The following is a 19805-nucleotide window of genomic DNA, read 5'->3' as shown; positions in this document are numbered from 1 at the left end:
TCAGATGTTTAATTACCACTAGTCTTATACAGTTCCAATTCAAATGTGCTAATAGTTTGGTTTTAAATCATCTTCGGTTATAAATAGAGAAACAAATCTTTCCAAAACGACTGTAGGTTATTAAATTCCCTTTTTAAGAATATCACCCTTTGTCTAATACCCCAACTGATACATTTTCTGGTAAGTAAGGACATACTCATCCTTTTGTGGTAGGAAAGAATTAGTTGCACAGTTTGCATTACACATGATGCAGAATATCTAGTAAAAAGTGAACACAGTTTAAAGTGAAGGTATATCACCTAAACAAAATAAACAATTAGTTATGGTATATCTAACACTTCTTAGACCATAACTATTCCAAACTTAGGAACCATATAATAATCAATTTGTATTGAGTTTAGTATTTCATAGGTTTCTTCATGGTATTTTGCTAAGTCACTTCGTCTAACAGGCGTATTTCCCAGAAGTAATGCAAGTTGTAATCTGTACATGCAGATTTTATACGGTTGAAAAGTCGATTTAATGATACATTTAGCACTCGGGCGTTTATGTTTGACCTTCAAATCTCGCGAATCATCCGCTGAGCCCCAGGCTTTGTGTGGTGGTGCAAGCGAAAAGTGTTCTTTTTCCAACACTTTGTTGCCGTGGAGTATTTAATGAGTGGTTGAGGAACTCGTCTTGAAATTGCCAATGTAAATTGGTGCTTGTTACTCTTCACTTAGGCTTATAAAGGTGCATTAACCCCGTTTACAAGTACGTGAAGATAATTAATTGAAAAATACAACGTGTGTGATACGCTTTGGCTATCATTGCACCTTTAATATAACAATAACATAAGATAAGTCGTGAGGAAAAATCTCCGAATTTATTTGTTAAGCTTTCTAATCTCTTGAAAGCTATATTTACTGGTGGGAATTAGAAAGAGGTACATATTTGTAAATGAAGATAATACGATTATTGCAAGAGAGAAATAAGTAACAACTATTGCTCAGAGCAGTAACATTTAAATTTATATTAATAATGAGAACTACAATAATAACTGACAAACCGTTCTTTGCTATCTGAGGTGTTGTACTATGTTAATGAGCCTTTTTGGAGCTATTTGCAATTATATATGATGGAACTCAGATGTTGCTTTTCATACAAATTAACTGCTTACATTATTTATTTAGGAGTGTTCATAAAAAAAATGTATGCACAGAATCCAAACTCAAAAACATTTAGACAGTGTGTTAAACGAGTGAGAAAGGTTATGCAATTTAAGAGTAATGATAACATTTCGTGGCTCCTTAAGGGGAATATCTTAACACACTCCCTTATAGACTTTTAACAATTTTGTATAACTGAGGACAGTTTCAAGGCAGGGGTTTATCTTTTAACTCTTAAGTGGCTTATTTTCTTTTTCGAGCTGTTTTTATTGTGGCATTTTAACTAAGGGTAAAACAAACCAAGCTTAAGTTAAAACGAGATATACTCTTTCAGGCGATATAAACAGGATCGACATAACCAAATTGTTCCTGGCTCGCGACAAAACGGACCAAAACCACAAAAACTTTGGCTTTTACAATTGGATGAGGAGTGTACTTAGAGTGTCCAAAGCCAATGCACAACTAGAAATCCATAAAAAAAATTTCCCCGTATGCTGCCCCGCATGCTCAATCTAACAATTAGAACAATACTCATACTCGAAATACTTAACCGTTAAAGATAATAAGGAACTAAATCTCTTAAAACAACTCGAGTTATCTCGAGTTAACTATGGCCCGATTAGTTCCTCGATAATCATTCGGTAAACCAGAGTAACGTATTCAAAGATTAAACTGATAAACTACAATTTTTCTCTACCAGAAATTGCGTAGCTTGCACTCATCTTCTACCAGATATTGCGCAACTAACTTGCACTTCCACAGGGACCACAATAGCCACAATGCAAGAACATTCAAGGAGGAGAAGGAGGCGGTTCATTCTTGTCTTCTTCGTTTTGCACAAAGAGGAATGTGGTCCAAATAAATACTCTGGATGACCAGCACGATTCAGACAGCTGATATTGGCTGGGGATTTATTGTCCGCCATATTGGAACCTCTGTTGGTTGCCAGGTCTAATGTGAAAATTAGTCTTAGCCGTGAGTTGTTATTGCACTCATGCAATGGCTGCAATAGTCCAGTGGTCGTGGAGGTGGTTGAAACATACGTTTAGGAGTAGTAAGAGTATCACAATGGATTACCACTTCGAGGTATCATAGCAGAGCATCCCATCAATCAGTGTCATGTTTTGAGCGTAACAACACTGAATTATTATTTTGATGCAGTGATATAAACAATTCTACAGAATAGAAAAAGGGGTTTTGTGCTACAACGACGAATGTGATTTATAAAATTTCACAGGTTAAAATAAAGACGAAAGGCGTCTTGTAGGATCGAATTAAACAGAATTTATATTAACAAATTCTATAACCTAAAATTCTATCGGTTGTGTATGGGGTAGGCTATTATTTCGGAGCTGTTAGATCATCTTAATCTGAATCTCCCTGACTTTTTGAAATTGGCTCTTTGCAGTTATTTCTTTTAATGTTTCTAAATGGGAAGGTAATCATTAAATGTAGCAAAAATATAAAATAAAAAGATACGAGCTGTCGGCCCGTCCTACGTACGGGAATCGAGCAGTCCATTAAAACTGTATATAGTAATATCAATATGTCTATTCCTAATTCAAGCTTAGTTTAAGCAGTTCAAAGTTCATTGTAATGAAAAAGCTACTAAGATTAATTAAAACTTGTGGTCGTTGTTACTTTCCCAACCTGTCCTCAAAAATTCGGGTAGTAAAACAATTTTCATAAGCTTTCTTTTGAAGTCTCGTGAGCTTCGATTCGTATAAAGCAATGGTTATAGAATCTTACTTAATTTCTATAATCAATGACAAAATCACAGAGTAAATAAACTAACCTCATAGTTCTTAGAATATTTTTATATTCAAACAGTTGTTAGTTATAACAAATTATATTGCACTTAAACAAACTAAAGATTTTATAGACTGTTGAAAAAATTAATTAGAACATCTATTATTTCAATTTTACTCTGTATATTTAAATTATCTCTCATCCTCTTACCGAATAAAAAAACGTATCAATTATTAAAGCATTACACATAGTATAGAAAATCAACCCTACTTATGTCATTTCATTTTCATCCAAATGCTGAATTTTTGTCGAAAACAGCTGTTACGTTAAGCAAATTGTATTATACCAAACGCTAGAGTAGAATGTTAGCGTCGGCTGCTAGACTTTTTAAAATTTAAAACTTAATTCCAAAAAAATGAAACCCTAAACTAAAATTATGGCTTTGACATTCCCTAGTTCCCAAAATTATCTTTCTTTCAACGCAAAAATGATGAAAATCCGTCAAGTGGTTGATTCAGAATCGTGAAATAAAAAAACCCTGTTACGTTTTAATATATAAGATAGATCAGTAAAAAAAGTAAAAATTAAATGCAAGTAAATGATGTAAGTGTAATGTAAATGAGAATTGTATACATACAGTAGTCTAAAACACATCCTATAAATTGCTATCCCGACCTTAAAAAAGTCAATTACATAATAATTATTAAGAGCTCTAGAAACCAAAATTGTGTTCGTCATAAATATGCATAAAATCTCTTGAGACTCAGAATAAGAATACGATTAACTATAACACTTTTGTGGAGTTATTTGATGTAGTACTATATTAGATAAACACTTAGCATTGTTTGACAAACAATCTTTCAGGAGATTCCACAGTAGTTAAAACGAACACAATGTCTCCACTATGTAACATTCCCTTTGCAATGCACATGAATACTATAACTATATAATAAAACATAGACTTCTTTAATAACAATTTAATACAAAATTAATTGGCGAAAACATATATTTGTATAAAACAAGACATTTCGTTGGTGTTAACAGCGAAGCTCGTGAATGATGACAGTATTTTTGTTTACTTGGGAGGATTGAAGCTGCGAACCCACCAGAGTCCAGCTGCGAGCATCGCAAACACACTTACAATCTTCAGAAGGAAGAAAATCATCTTCAGTGAGGATGCTGAAACTTTAAGAGACATGTTGAAGAAATATCTATACATCATGTGAACGAAAATAGGTTATATCGTTGTAGTGAATATTTTTTGTATGGGATAATTCGTTTAAATACTTTTAAGTGTCGTTGGTTTGAAGATTTAACTTGCTTTAACTTCCAGTGGAGCCACACGGAATAAGTCAATGAGATTAAAGCATTTATGCCAAACTTTTATTCAATAAAGTACAATTAGCTTAAATAATAGCTTCAATACATGTAAGATAAGCAGTTTAGTTAGTTAAAATCTATTTTTTACATTACAAGGAAATATCAAACACTTTTCGTGGGACTGACTATCTAGGAATGTTTAGCCTACATATACAAAAGAAATCCTTACAATTGGTTTAATACTGTGCAAAGTTCTCTTAGGTTCAAATAAGTATATACTATTGAATGATTGGGTATAAATCATTCAATAAGATCAGTAAAATACGCATTTAGTTTTCAAAGTGAATGTGCATTCAACCCTAAATATTGTTGTTGTTTTTGTGATCCAATGAAGATTCACAATAAATCATAAAGGAACCCTAATAATCATCACATATAAATAAAAATAATTTATAAAATCATATTATAATCAAACCATACAAAAATTTGAAATGTTTCAAAAATAAAAATAAACAAACCTTATTTTAATTAAAGTAAATACATGCTCAAATTTTTATTGTTCATAACAAATTTGTTACTCATTACTCATTTATTTATTCGTTAAAAACTGTTAATTGTTTTAGTTCAAATAAAAAGTAGTTTTATTATTGCAAAAGTATTCCCCATCCATTGTTAATAGTTTAAGGGATGACAACAAAATAGTCTTACCTTTTGGTGGGGATCGGACGAAGTGTAAACTAGCTCGGTAAACATAAGATTATAACTTGATACGAGGCAGTTTTGTATATATCGAGTTGACTCACCATTTTATAACGTCTTTTGATAAGAATAATGCAAGCTTCGGAATTATAGACAAAAATATACAACTTTGCTATGGTCAGCTAATATTTAAAATTATACTCTTTGCAACAGAAACAAACGTGCAAACTGAGTAGTTATTCATTTTCTTGAGATTTTATTGACATATAATCTTATTTACAATTAATTTATTTGCTCAATTGTAGCCCCGTATAAACTACTAAAGCTTCATGAATTTTTAAATATATGTTATTTGGTTTCCGCAACAAGACACCAAAACGAGTGTCTTCCGTGGAGTATTAAATATTTTTGATAAAATTTGGGTAGTTCAAATAAAATCGACTGGCTCTAAAAAGCTATAATAAGAAGCAAGCAAAAAACAAATTTACCAACAACAACTTTATAAGGGAAACATAAGAGAATAAATGCAATGTATTACATTTTCACGGCAGTAAGTAAAAGTATACCTTATCGGCTGTAAACCATTCCATTAACCCTAGATTAAATAGGTAACATAGATACTCAATTGCTTGTTCTTACGCTTCCATGTTGGCATGGCTGAAAAGTGGCCTCAGTCCGAAATTGAAATAAGTTATTTGTTACTCTTAAAAGTTAAAAAAAAAAAATTGAATGTATACTTGACTTCAATGTATCTATTGTTAAATTAATTTGGATACTCTTCCAAAACATATTACGTTATCTATTTAATGTAAATTCACATTCGTCATTTGTATATATAATAAAAAGCATATATCATTCATTTTAAGTTGCAGTCATAATTTTATTATGCATTTATTATGCTGCGTTATGTTAACGTTGCAATGTTGGTAAACTTTCAATATTTCAACTTTTTTCACATTGAAAACAAGTACTGAGCAAATGCAATTTTTCACCATCACGTATGCATGTTAGTTTATTTTCAACTCACCAAGTGTGTGTATATTTACATCAGTCCACGTATACCCTACTAATCTATTGATAACCCGGTAGTATCGGTCGTTTCGCAGTCCATGTTCCCCAATCTATAGGATACTCCATCTCCTGACAAAGTCTGTATGCAAGGATAAACAAAGAAACCAAAACAACAATAAGTGATATTATGACGCGGTACGGATGTTGCTCCATACTTCAACACTACAACTTGTCAAGATTGGTGTCTTATCTCATAATCTCAGTGTTTGTTATCAGTTAGACATCGAAGGGAATTTTTCCGACGAACTGTTCAATAAACGTATAGTACAAATGAGACAACTTTGGTGTTTTGAAACTCTGTGAACTTTTTGATGATTTTTACTTTCATAAAATATAATTCTTTCATGCTTACAGTTTCTCACCAAACTGTCTTTTTAATTTGTTTGGATCAAATTTTTGGGTACTAAATTAGTCCCGTCAGAAAAGAGTATTAAGGGTGATTTTCATCACTTTAAACTCAATGATCAGGAGATATTTAATAGTACAGGGTGAGTCAGTGAAACGGGCCATTTTTCGGTAAGTATTAAAAAAAGGTCAAACATCATACGATCGATTTATTCATTAAAAAACGTAGTAATTGAGTGGAAGTTTGTGTTGAACCAACAAAACAAGCATCAAGTCTTGAAAATAATATCAGAGTCAACTCCTTAAACTTTTAGTCAAGCCACAAAAAAAAACAGGAGCTGAGGTCAGAGGATCAAGGGGGCCAGGCAATATCCCCATTTCATGTCAAGGGAAGAAACGACACACCAAACCGTAGCTTTATTAGAGTGAACTGGCCATTCATGAAGTGCTTGTGGACCGACCAATATTAAACATTTGCTTATTGACATCCCGTTAAGTGAAAATGAGCCTCATCGCTCATCCATAGGCTGTGAATTAGCTCTGGGCCATCTTGCATATTTTGCTGATGGTATGGCAACTAAGTATGGCAACTAAACTTCCAGAGGTTGGGAACGCAGGGTAACTTACTCGGCCCCTTTCCTTCTTCCCCTCTATTCACTAACGTTATAAGAAAATAGCCCGTTTCACTGACTCACCCTGTATATGAAAAAAGAGATATTTAATTGTTAGTCGATATGATGCTTTATATATTTTTTATTGGAATTCGTTTACCTGAAAATTATTCGTAAAAAATTAATAGAGAGTTCTTAAACAGCCTGTACATCGTAATAAAAATCGTTTAAAAATATTAAAACTTACATTTCTTTACATTTTTATTTCTAACGCTGTACAACATGTAATACAAGTTACATTATGTTGTCAGCCTAAGCTTAAACGTCCATGGTGCATTTTTCCATTTTGTACAAATTATTTCTATGCAAGTGTTTTGTTGCAACCAAAACAATATTTTTAAGATCACATTATAAAAGATTGATTCAACAGTATTGGTATTATTCATATTTTTAAACAATAATTTTTCTGGTGAATGGCAAGACAGACAAATTGTGTGGGGATTTTATCTGATTATTCCATTTATACGTGCTTATAATAAAAGGTTATGATGCACAGTGTTGACGAACTGTAATTTAAAGGGCCATTGAATAATGTACTTTACGACTAACTTTAATATTTTGTTGTTTTAAAAATATGTTTGCATCCTTATCACAAATATTTGATGTTTAGTTTGTTGTAAGATATTATGCTATACTTTCTACAAACATACTTACCTCAACAATATTAGTTACCAAGAGAAATCGACGAAGCAAAAATATTTTTCCAAATAATTGTGGTTTGGAAGTTAAAAAAAGGTTTTACGAAACCCTTTAGGGTTTAAATAAACTGTTTTACTATAAACAAAAACTCATATTATTTATTAGTATCTTATTTAATGCAGCATTTCAACCCTACGAAAATACCAAATTGTACAGGAAGGACAATAATGTAACGATCAACAAAGCCAATACAAAATTCACCAAATAGTCTTCCATCGTTGCTATAGGAAACAGATCCAAAGGCATTGTAGAAAGTTTTCTTCGAACCACTAATCGTTGAACACAGTTAAATCTCTTGTGTGAAAACGTGTTTGCACTTGTACATTTATATCTTCCACCTCTAATATAATGTTTACTCAAACAAAATTTTTAAATGTTATACACTTGTAATATTGGAAATAATTTTCTGGTACGAACTCATTTAAAATGTCTATGCAAAAAAATATTCTTGGCAAAATTAGCTGTTTAAGAACTTCTCTAAATCCTGAAGATACCCTTTAGACATAAGGTTAATAGTAAAACCAATCACAGCACTGACTGCAACCAAAATGAGGAGCGGAGTGTACTTGGAGCAATCCATTATCAGTTACAATCTGATAAGAAAGTATGATTGTGATTTGTAGATTAAATGTCGTAGTTGGGGCTTAGCATAGCTTTGAGTGTATTTAAAAACATATTCGCAACATTTCTTAAAATGTTTGACCAAATGGCACAAGTAATTACACGATTTCACAACTTTAGATTAGACATTTATTTTTGTCTTGGTTGAAATGCAAACTGACAATGCGACGAAGTAAAATTTTGATGACATTTTGGTAAATCCCTTTATTTCATAGTAGGTTTTTGTAATTAAAAACAACACAAAGCTAATTTCATGTTGCAGCAAACTTAAATAATCCTTATCAATAATGTTTTATTTATAATATTTTGAGTGGGTATAATTTAAATTTGGAAATCCCCGCTTAAACATTCAATAAACTTCAATAAAATTTATTTATGAGCAGGTTTTCTGCAACAAGGGTGTTTATTAGTCAAATAGTTATTAATTAGTAATTTATCTAAGAACATTATGCGTACCTTTACAATAATTCGAAACCTCTCTTGGAAAAAACATTAAGTAGTGACTCATGTTTTTAGTGAAATGTAAAATATAAAATAAAAATTATGTAAAGTATTGGTAAAATATGAATTACTACAGGGCTCTAACGAATATATGTGTTTTTATTGAAAATAAATAAAATCTACAAAATATTTATATCCTACAACTGAATAGCGAACTAAGTACATACAGAAGTAATATAAGAATAAACATAAAATTGTCTCATGAAGCCTTGTTGCCTATTTGTCATGAAGCCCATCCTGTGGTGACAAGTAGCCTGTTATGGTGATCTATGGTGTTGTGATGGCGTTCACAGGAGGTGCCATCGCTGGATTCCGTAAAAACAGCTGTAACGATATTTTTCAATAAAACACACATCTAAAATAATTTGTACATATACACATCAATAATTTTTACACATTTATTTTAATAATCAGACCAAATTCAAACAATTTTAATTAATTTTAATTTTATTTAGTTTCAGCTACAAAAATTTACAATATTATAAAATTATCTGAAAGTTTAATTGAAATAAAAAATAAATTATTATTTTGTGATAAAGTTGCAGTCAAACGATACAAGGAAATCAACTAACTAAAAAGTTAAAAACTAATTCAAATACGGCTTATTTGTGACTAAACATTCAATTTATTTGTTGTCTTAATAGTAATACTTTGTTGTTAAATTCGCGTATGAACTCACTGAGTATGACACAGTAGTAGTATTTATAGTAACTTTAACACGTTGGGTGCTGATGACGGGAATTCCCGCAATTGCTTAACATTGAAATAAATGCAACTTTTATGTTCAAACATGTCGACAGCACGAATAGTGTTAAAGTAGTAGGGTTAGCTTAAAAAACCTATCGACTTTTAGCTGTAGGTCCATCCATTAAGAACCCCAAAACGCATAGGCCTTTAAAGCAAAGATAAACTGTTCTGTACTGTAGGCATTTCTTTTTGGTCATAATAAAAATACTACTACACTAATATGGAAGAGAAATAGTTGATTGAACATCATAATTTAACATTATAGTTGAAGGACAATTTATTATTGCTCACAAGATATCAATGGGTTTGAATGTAAGATGAAGTCATTAGACTATGTCCTTGCCCAAACATATGTATTACTCACGGATTTCTGGTATTCCTCCGTACATGTGGCGATGTCGTACGCGAACTCACAACTATCCAAGTTACTCATCGGTTGCATTTTTACTGAAACAATACTTTTTTGTCAAATAACCACATAAAATACATAATCATATAAAATGTTCAACGTAATGCCAGCACATTCACATATACTGTAAAATGTGGAAGCATCATACGGTATTTACAAAATTGTGAGTTTGGTCAGCATTTCTACTGTATATTGTATATTGTTGTATTCCTTAATCTAAAACTGCAAAAAAAATTTATAGACTAGTAATAGAAATACTTTCCACAAAGTTAATCATTTCCCTCTTAACTTTCATGTGTCCTTTAACTCCGGAATATTTAACTTACATTTCTCATAGCAGTAGTTTGCTAGTTGCTTAAACTCCTCTTTCAAAGTTTCGTTTCTGTAAGCCATAGTGAGGAACTCTGCTGTAGTATTTGGGGCAAACGCCCCCTCTGGAGTCATCTTTAACATTTTGAGAGTCAAATATAGTAATTTTTTTCAACGTGTGATTTAAGTAACAAACTATTAACAAACGTTTCAAAATGTTATGTATGAACATTCGATACCAACGTTTAAACGGGAGGGGGTTTTAGGGCGAGGACTTTTGATGGCTCATGACAATACTACATGAACACTTTGTGAAGGTAAGGACAAATATAGTTTTTATACTTTAGAGGTATGGATGTATGTCATAATTTGTCATAACAACTTGATTAAAGTGAGAGCTGAATGTGTGAATTTGTTTGAATAACAGCTTTTAAAAACAAACAAAAAATAAGAAAATCAAGTGTTAGACCCATAAGTAATATCTGGAAGGAAAATATAATTTTTTTCATTAACAAATTTCATTGGTTATTAATTAAATACTTTAAACAAATAATTACATAACAATAATTATAAAACGGAATAAAATTAGTTTATTTCGTCATAGTGCTGATTATAGTTGGTGGTTTGTATTTTATTTATTCTCATGATAATTACCAATCTTTCTTTAAGTCCATGCTTCAGACATGTTTTTTCCTACAGTACTGAAACCATTATAATGCATTATTGGTAAACAACAGTCACTTACCATTCCTCTTCCTTTCAGAAGACATTTGATAAGGCACTGAAACATACGTCAGTAAAATGAGCTAAAATTTCATTATTTTTGTCTATGGAATAAGAATTTTTGTTCTGAGTAAAATTATCATATGTTACTAAACATTGGAATGAAGATAAAGCATTTTATTTTCCTTGTCTTTTACACTTGGTTGACACTGGATAGTCGCAATCTAAATCTTTAATTGGACTTTATACCTTGCACCTCCTGATATAAATTAACACAGTTATTTATTATTACTTATACTTAATTTCTATCCCCCTACTCAATTTCGAATGCAACGGATTGAATATTAGTATGTTAGCCTCTTGTACAACAACGATCATGTGTGTACAATTTCTTGTAACTCTCAGTAATTCTCAGTGTGCGTGTGTTTTTTTTATGAGTTTAAACAATTATAGTTAATTGTACAGTATGGCTTAAACATGCATTATTGCCAAACGATACAATTTTACCGATTGAATCCCTTTTTCCAAAAATGTGCTTACATACATAATGTAATGATAACATGGTGTGGTCGTAATTTTTGTTCAAAGATACAAAAAATACATGATTTTATTTTAACTTACTACAATGAATAAAAATATGGATACATCTTAAAAAGATATAGTGACTACGAGATCAAGTTGACTCTTTTTCAGTCCCCTCGACATTTGAATAAAATATGAGATGTCAGCTTTGTCCAGGGCTGGCACATACAAGACGGAACGATCATCGGGGGAGGCCCTGCAGCTGTGTGTGCATATAACTCACTACTTGTGTGGGTGAGTTACAGATTTGCTTTTGTGTTCAGATCAAATATAAATGGTCAAAATGAATATGAAGCAAGATTATGATGTCTAATCATATGTGTATCTGACAGTATAAAATCAATCTATATCAATGTGTATCATAATTTTTCTATAGAGCTACCTTTCATCTGTGAAAATTTTTGCTAGTAATTCATCACTCTTTTTAAATGTGCTTAAATGTGTAAGTTATTTAAAAAAATATATTTTAGGTTTTTGAAAAAATATTTGCACAACGTAATTTGTTTATGTAAAAAAAAACAAACAGTTTAAAAAATACGAAAACATTTTTGCACTTGGGGTCTATGTAAATACAGTATTATATTTCAAAGAATATTTTATATGATTTCATATATACGTAGTAATTTCACTAAATATTGTTTTTGCCATAAATAATAGTATACTAATGTTCTGTTGGTGCTGTAGGTACTAATATACCTTTAAATTGATGATAATTGATCGACGCATTTCTAATAGCCATCCAATTGATTTATAAATTTATAAATATAAATTTTTTAATTAAGATGATAAGAAACTTTCAGCACAGATTAAAACTGTGACATATGTTTTTCTACATACTCCTTATATGTAATAACGTTTACCCTTTTAAACTTCCCCTAATGTAACTACTATAACAGTTAACTGCACACACACATTTCTTACACACTATTTTAAAGTTATATACTTTTACTGTTACTTACTGTTATATACTGTTTTTTTTAAGTTACTGGGTATGAGGGCTTAACTTTTTTCTAAAAAACCTTAAAGATATTTATTTTGCTTTTTGGGTGTATCTGTTTGCAAAACCTCTTTAAAAGTCATGACATAACTTTTTATCATTAACCTAACATAAACTAGATGAAATAATTCAGAAATTTGTCCGCAGCATTTCCTCGAATATTTTCCAACTTTTTATCTATTTAGAACCACCCCTCACATACATGTAGATTTTCCACATCTACGATCACTTACCTTCCCCGTGTCCGTGGTAGGGATCTCCATACGCATGGCTATGTCCACGTCGTCTGCAACACAATGGTCAATCAGCTGGGATTTTGGCGGGAATATGGAAATGGGTGGAATTGATTCCCTCCAAATACTCTATTGTTGGGAGGAATCCGAGAAAATATCAAGGGGGGATTGAATGTACGAAAATGATTTTATACCGTTGAAGATTATATTGGTTACCAATATGTTTTCAATTTGATTTATTTATTTACCAATTCACTGAAATATTTATTTGTGTAACTAGTGTGCGAAGTGGCACTTTACTGCACATGATAGAAATGTGCTCGAGTGCAGCACTTTGCGCTCGTGTTACTAATAAAGCGTTACTATAAAGTTACCATAAAGCGCATAAAGAAATAGTCATTCAAACACTAATCAACACGTTTTAGGTTAGGTTAAATCCAAGCGTTGAACGAAAGGGGAAACGCTGTACCAGCTTATCGTAGTCGTAGTATCTTTATTGTTACCAACCTATTTTCAAGCGTACACGTATTACGTGCGTAATAAAAGCATACTTTTGTACTGGAGTGCGGGAAAAATAAGTGCGACAAAAACAAAATGAGTGCAGCAAAAGTAAGTAAATTCAGCAATACGCTACTTTGCGTGCTGTAATCAGTAAATCTTTGTGCATGCATGTAACTGTTTTAAACTGTTATTTTGTAAAATGCATTTCGTTATGTCATTTGCCACTTTGAAGGAAACTTCACAACGATCTCAAGTCTTCAGGTTTGCCAACTTACCCTGAGTTGCTCCAGTGTCCTTTGCGCACTTCATCGTCATGTTCCTCATCCTCTCCCTACAGGGTGTTCCCTCTATAGAGCTGTTGGCTCCACCACTCATCACTAGAGTTGTGTTCATGTTCATGTCTTGTGATAATACCTGTTAAAATAGTATAAAATATTAAGCTATGTCTAGACGATATCTAGAAACATTTTAACAGTGGTGCCTCCTTTGCAAAGAGTCTGTAGTCATAAAGTAGTTTTTATTTATTGTAATTAAAACAAATCTTTACCCATTGATAATTGGCCAGTATTCATTATATTGGCTCAATGAATACACTCATTTGATGCAAACGTGAACACATAGGGGTTAACGTTGAATAAAATTCTAAAATGTACAACTAAATAATGGAATTTAACCAAGTTTGCTAAAATACAAGCCATCTTTCTACGATAATTGTTTTATCTGTTATTACGATAACAAAAGACAACTACTGTGTTACGCTCCTTTACTTTTACATTGGAGATATTATGCGTGTACGTATCAATGTACGTGTGGATTGAGTTCGTAACAAACTAAAGTGTATTTTTTCAAACTAGTTTGAATATTAGAACAATATGGTTTAAGTTATTAAGAAATTATATTCTACAAAATGTATTAAAATATTAGACAAAACTATATTTTAGATAAAGTCCTTATAAATCCATTCTTAAGTTGATATAAATAGTGTTCTTCATTATATATTAATTGCCATCAAAGTAAGAGAGCTTACAAGATTTATCGTGCCCTAATTATCAAAACCACTTTTCTGTTTACTTTATGTTTAATATATACAATGTTTAGTTATTGACATGTTTAACAAACTGAAGTATCTGAGTGAAAATACAAGAAAGTCGACAATTTGTTGTGTGAACTTTCAATACAACAATACAATTACGCAACTTAAAACTAGTTATAGAGTAAAACCAGACGCTTATGCCATTAACTTAGCTTAATAAATTAAGTCATCATACTTTGGTAAATATCAAGGGTTTTCATAACAAATAAGCTATTTAACAATAAAAGATATTAGAATATATTAAAAATACACATACAACTTACCTGTAATGCACAAAACGCCAAAACGGCGTTCAAAAATATGACGTATTTCATTATTTTGACGTTTTATCAGCAATCAAATCACACCAGATGCAGTGGTACCAATCATTCAACTGGTCAGACGTTCCAAGTGTACCAACTGTCCGGCAATAATAATCTGATAACAATCGGAAACGACCGCCGTGCTTCGTCATTCTTCAATCACACTTTTGTCCGAGCAAGCGGACTAGTCATGCTCAATCTAGGCTATCTGTTATGGCTTTATTGCCATTCAATTGCTGTTAATGAGTCATTACGTCCGTAAAAAAAACTGATGGATTTATTTTTAATTGGTTCATGCTATTGAGCACGGTTCTGGAAGGGATGACACCCCTCCGCAAAAGGCCCGGAGACAAAGCAAATTTATATTTTATACCGTTTTATTCGAATTTGGTCGCGATATAAAGAAATTTGCACCTTTAAATGTAAAACACTTGTTCAATGAGTGTCACTGACTGATGATCGCTACATAAATTTTCATCATACTGTCCGCAAAGCAGCAGTTTTTACTCCTCTATATCGTTAGTAATTTCATCGTTTTTGGGTAACTTCAAATTAGTACAATAAAAATATATTTTGACCAAATAAATTAGCACATGCGGGGAATTCGGTACAGATGTTGGGTGTACCTTACTTTTGAACATACTAAAAGTCCCCTAAAATTGAAGCTGTGCTACGGCCGCCATATTAAAATTGGTGGCATATTTCTGTATTTTTGGCTATAGTGATTTTATTATTAGAGATACATGAAAAATCTAAATATACAAAATGTGGTCATCCAAAAATACAATTTTTTGTACTTATCATTTGTTTCTAAGCGATGATGACAAATGATAAATGCAAAAATGTGTATTTTTAGATGGACCACATTTTGTATTTTTAGACTTTTCATGTATCTCTAATAATAAAGTCACTATTGCAAAAAATACAGAAATATTCCGCCAATTTTTAATATGATGGCCGTAGCACAGCTTCAATTTTAGGGGACTTTTTGTATGTTGAAAAGGAAGTTACACCCAACATCTGTACCAAATTCCCCACTTGTGCTAATTTTTTTTAGGTTTAAGGAATTTTTAGCTTATTTTTACTGAACTTAACAGAAAAACCTATGGTAAGTTTGTCGGTTCCCTAACCTCAAAATTGTATCAGTGCATTATAAAAACACTGCTAATCACACGATTTTTAAATTTATGTTTGTAAACAACAGAAACGTAAACATTGATGACAACTTTGTATAATCTCAAATTATGTGGTCTAATTGTGTAACGATTAGAAGGTTACTTCCACAGTATAGTGTGATAAAAACAGTTCTTCATCACACGTGTGTCTTTTTGGTACTTAATCGTATTTCCAAGCTCGGCTAAAACACGATTGCGTACCAAAAAGAGACACTTTCGCCCCTAGTGATGATAACTACTATTTCATAAATTTTATTTTCCAAGGACATGACATTCTATTTTAGATATAGGACTTTGTATTGTATAAGAGAAATTACATATAAAGGAACTAAGAATTTATTTTTGTGCAATAGATATAGTACAAAATAACATCTGTTGGCTCTACTCAAGTGTTTAAAGCTGAAGAAAGCGGGTGTTCGAGGTCCTATGAAAACATAAATCCCTGAAACAAAAGAAATTATATCAATGCTACTTGAAAATATATGTAGAGTATATGGGTCTTAATTTAAAAGTTAACAATGCATTTTGGAAATTAAAGATATAAAGTATCCAATGATTTGCTCACGATAAATTATTTAGGTCATATAATTTGTTTTAGTTCTTTATTTTGAAAGTAATAAGTAAACATACAGTAAAAAGCCATTTTAAGTCAACCCACTAAAGATTAAGAGGCTGATATATTCACGAGGCATATATTTTATGAACAAAAAGATATTTTATACATATCTTTGCTCCTCATAATAATAAATCATAAACTAAACCTACCTCAGGTCCGCTAGCCTTGTGGTGACAACGGACAAACGTAAAAGCTGATTCACAAGCATCTCCTTCGTCTGGAAAAAGTAAATTTTTATATTTTTTATATTTTATTTATGTTAATAATCTTAAACTATTCGTAATTTTTTGTAATGTGGATTTAACTCAAAAGTAAGACTTAATTTACTATTATCATTCTTATTATGAACATCCAACCAATTTGACATGTTTACTGTAATCTGTTGTTTTGTAATATTATATAGTATTTCATTATTTAAAGTTTGGCTTGGACATTTTTGGTAATCAAGAGGCCAAGTAAAATCCGTATCTATCTACACTAAAATCGTTAATTACTAGTCGCAGCAAACCTGCGCAATCCCCCGGTTTCTAGTTGCTTCATTGAGATGTTATCCAAACAGATGCACAGTTCAAGAAATAGCAAACTAAATAGATGCCAATATTGACTCTATGATAACTTAGGTTAACTGATACGATACCACAGTTGAAATTGTTGTTTTGATTTAATTTCAATAGATTACAAGAAATAAAAACGGCAAACTCGAATCGCATGGATAATAACGTAACTATCGTTGTAATTTTTACATCTCGGTTGTTTACTTAGTTATTGTTGTTTATTTGTTAACTTTTTAATGAATAAAAACTGCTTAAGCACTATTTGTGGTACAAAACCTCTAAAAATCCCACTTTTAGTGGTCATAGTCAAAGTATTAATGTGTTGAAATACATGTCGGATTGCACGTTTCCTACAAACTTCAAACACCAAATTTAGATGTTGGTAAGAATCATAAATTGCTAACATCATGATTTTTTAATTGTTTACAAACATATTCTACAGTTTCATGCCTTTGTACGACTCACCGATGTTTTGGCAGGTCTCTATAGCAGGCATCACCACACTCTTGAGTTGTTTAGGCACCATGGTTCTGGCTATGCGGCGTAACGCGTCTCCAGACACCTTGGTACCTTGCATCTACACACAATCAACAATCAAAAATAACAATCAACATCAACAATAATAGTATTAACAACGAACTATGCAGTAGCATAATGAGAGACAGTGCTCAGAAAAAAATACCACATAATCAGCTAATGTATGATATTTTGAGTTCATAGAATTATACTTGGAAATACCTAATTGGTAAGTAAATCACAGGGCAATTTTAATAAACCAAATAAATGCAAACTGGTATGTTTATGTTTAATTACACAGCGCAAACAACAAATGAATTTCACATTACCAGGAAAAGTTGAATTTCTATACATAATTTCATCCGTACTAGTTCGACCAACTTTTGAATCATAGTGAGCTGAACAGAAAACCTTATGTAAACCCAATAATATTCACAGGATTAACAGCTGTAGAGAACAAATAGAAAACCAATTGGAGCAATTTCCATATACATTAAACTATTTTCTTCATAAAAAAACTGTTTACCTCTGGTAAAATTATCGATGAGCCACTGCAGTATCCCAGCTCAATGGTTACATGTACTACAAGTAGTTTTACGTCATCAGAGCTGGATTTTAATTATTAAGGGAATAAGTGAATTAAAATGTTTAAATTTAATTTTTAAATTTGTTCAAATGAATTGTAATACTCACCGCATTGCCCATCCGCAAGAGACATTCAAAGTAACACTGAAACAACGAAAATACTCGATTAATACAATTCCATTACTTAAATACCTTTTTTATTACTACTAAGTAATTATGTAGAAAAGTGTTGAATGAAGATTGTATAATGTTTCTAAGCTAAATATATATCACGTAATACATATAGAGTTATGGATATGACAATGAGTTATGGTTTAAACAAATTAAGGTTACCTTTAGTTTACGATCGTCAGTTTCAGGGAATTCTCCTTTCTTCAGTTGAGCGAGAAACGCTGAAACAAATGAAGAAACTTTGAAGCTCTTTTTACCTACTAAAATACGCATGTATACCAATTTTGAAATTTTTATTTTGAAAAATGCCAAAGATATAACATAGTTCTTCAAAATCACAAACAGGCTGATATAGAGAAATCTAGGATGTTTAGACCCATGCTTATATGGCATTTAATGTTTTTTCATAGCCTAACGAACAAGTCCACAAAATATGTCCAGACAATTTGGAAACATTCTGTATAGAGAAACAATAAATACCACCAACTATACTACTACTTAACAATGAGCCAATGCATCATGAAGTAAAAACAAAAATAGTGCACAAAATTTAATTTAATTAATAAAATTTCAAGAAATCGTATCAGAATGTAATTAATAGTTGTAAGTAATATAAAACCTTACCTTTGTCAACGCCGGTTCTAGGCTGGCATACACCCTCCATCATGGTTTTGGCTTGTTTAAATGCCTGCATAGACATAGCCTGGAACGTTATAAAATTAGCTGTCAACATTTGTTTTTATAGATATATATTTTTGTAATAGCATAAACCACTTATCTTAAACATCCAAACTAAACGAAACTCAGCCTTTTAAGCAAATATTTTAACATGTGAATACTTTTTTGTTCATATATATGTTTTGTAATTAATTTACATAAAAACAATAGGTAGAAAAGTCTTTTATTGTTAATACTTTAATACTTTTCATTTAAATGGCGACCATACAAAGTAGGTATTTTAAGCCAAGAGATGAGTGCAAGATGAGTTTGCGATTTTGTAGTCTTGTTAGTGACCAAGACCGACATATTCTTTAGACACAGCTGTTAATTAAGCCTATACAGCAAATGGAAACTAAGGGACCTACAGTTTATAGTGGAATCCGAACAACATATTTAAAATATCATGATCAGTAACCATTTTAAATTAACAAATAATACAGTAATTACAAACCTTTTCAACCTCCCGCATACACACATGAGCTTTTAAAATTAAAACCAATTGGAATCAATTAATCGATTCAAAAACTGTAAATACCTTTAGTTTCCAACATTCTTGTACATTTTTCATAAGAAAATTGTAGCCTAGAAATTTATGACACACTAATGAATAACAAACTCTTTATTGAAGTGATTTTAAGAACCAAAAAACACATTTAAAATCTTACCGCTTCCGAATAATTTGCGAGAGCTAACCATGTGACAAGTAGTAACCAGGAGTGGAGGATGAGGGTGTACATGACTTCTGGAG

At 31.5% G+C, this 19805-nt stretch overlaps 2 protein-coding genes across 2 annotated transcripts; both read right to left on the bottom strand.

Annotated features, from left to right (window-relative positions):
- Window positions 1–8903: 8903 nt before the first annotated feature.
- LOC128987803 (uncharacterized) lies at window positions 8904–14837 on the bottom strand. Its single transcript, XM_054408832.1, has 7 exons — window positions 14682–14837; window positions 13601–13739; window positions 12825–12877; window positions 11035–11070; window positions 10307–10424; window positions 9936–10018; window positions 8904–9148 (listed from the first exon to the last, which is right to left on the bottom strand). Exons 1-7 carry the CDS (start codon window positions 14730–14732, stop codon window positions 9092–9094), a joined length of 537 nt encoding a protein of 178 aa, XP_054264807.1. The 5' UTR covers window positions 14733–14837; the 3' UTR covers window positions 8904–9091.
- A 1378-nt stretch (window positions 14838–16215) lies between these two features.
- Window positions 16216–19805, bottom strand: LOC128984304 (uncharacterized). Its single transcript, XM_054403611.1, has 7 exons — window positions 19723–19805; window positions 18962–19040; window positions 18500–18558; window positions 18275–18310; window positions 17531–17642; window positions 16661–16728; window positions 16216–16337 (listed from the first exon to the last, which is right to left on the bottom strand). Exons 1-7 carry the CDS (start codon window positions 19792–19794, stop codon window positions 16320–16322), a joined length of 444 nt encoding a protein of 147 aa, XP_054259586.1. The 5' UTR covers window positions 19795–19805; the 3' UTR covers window positions 16216–16319.

This window comes from Macrosteles quadrilineatus, unplaced genomic scaffold (genome assembly GCF_028750875.1).
Source record: "Macrosteles quadrilineatus isolate MER2022 unplaced genomic scaffold, UCM_ALF_1.0 Scaffold_2__2_contigs__length_208266976, whole genome shotgun sequence".
Lineage (NCBI taxonomy): Eukaryota > Metazoa > Arthropoda > Insecta > Hemiptera > Cicadellidae > Macrosteles > Macrosteles quadrilineatus.
The sequence above is the reverse complement of the archived record's forward strand: the minus strand, read 5'-3'. Positions and strand labels throughout refer to the sequence as shown.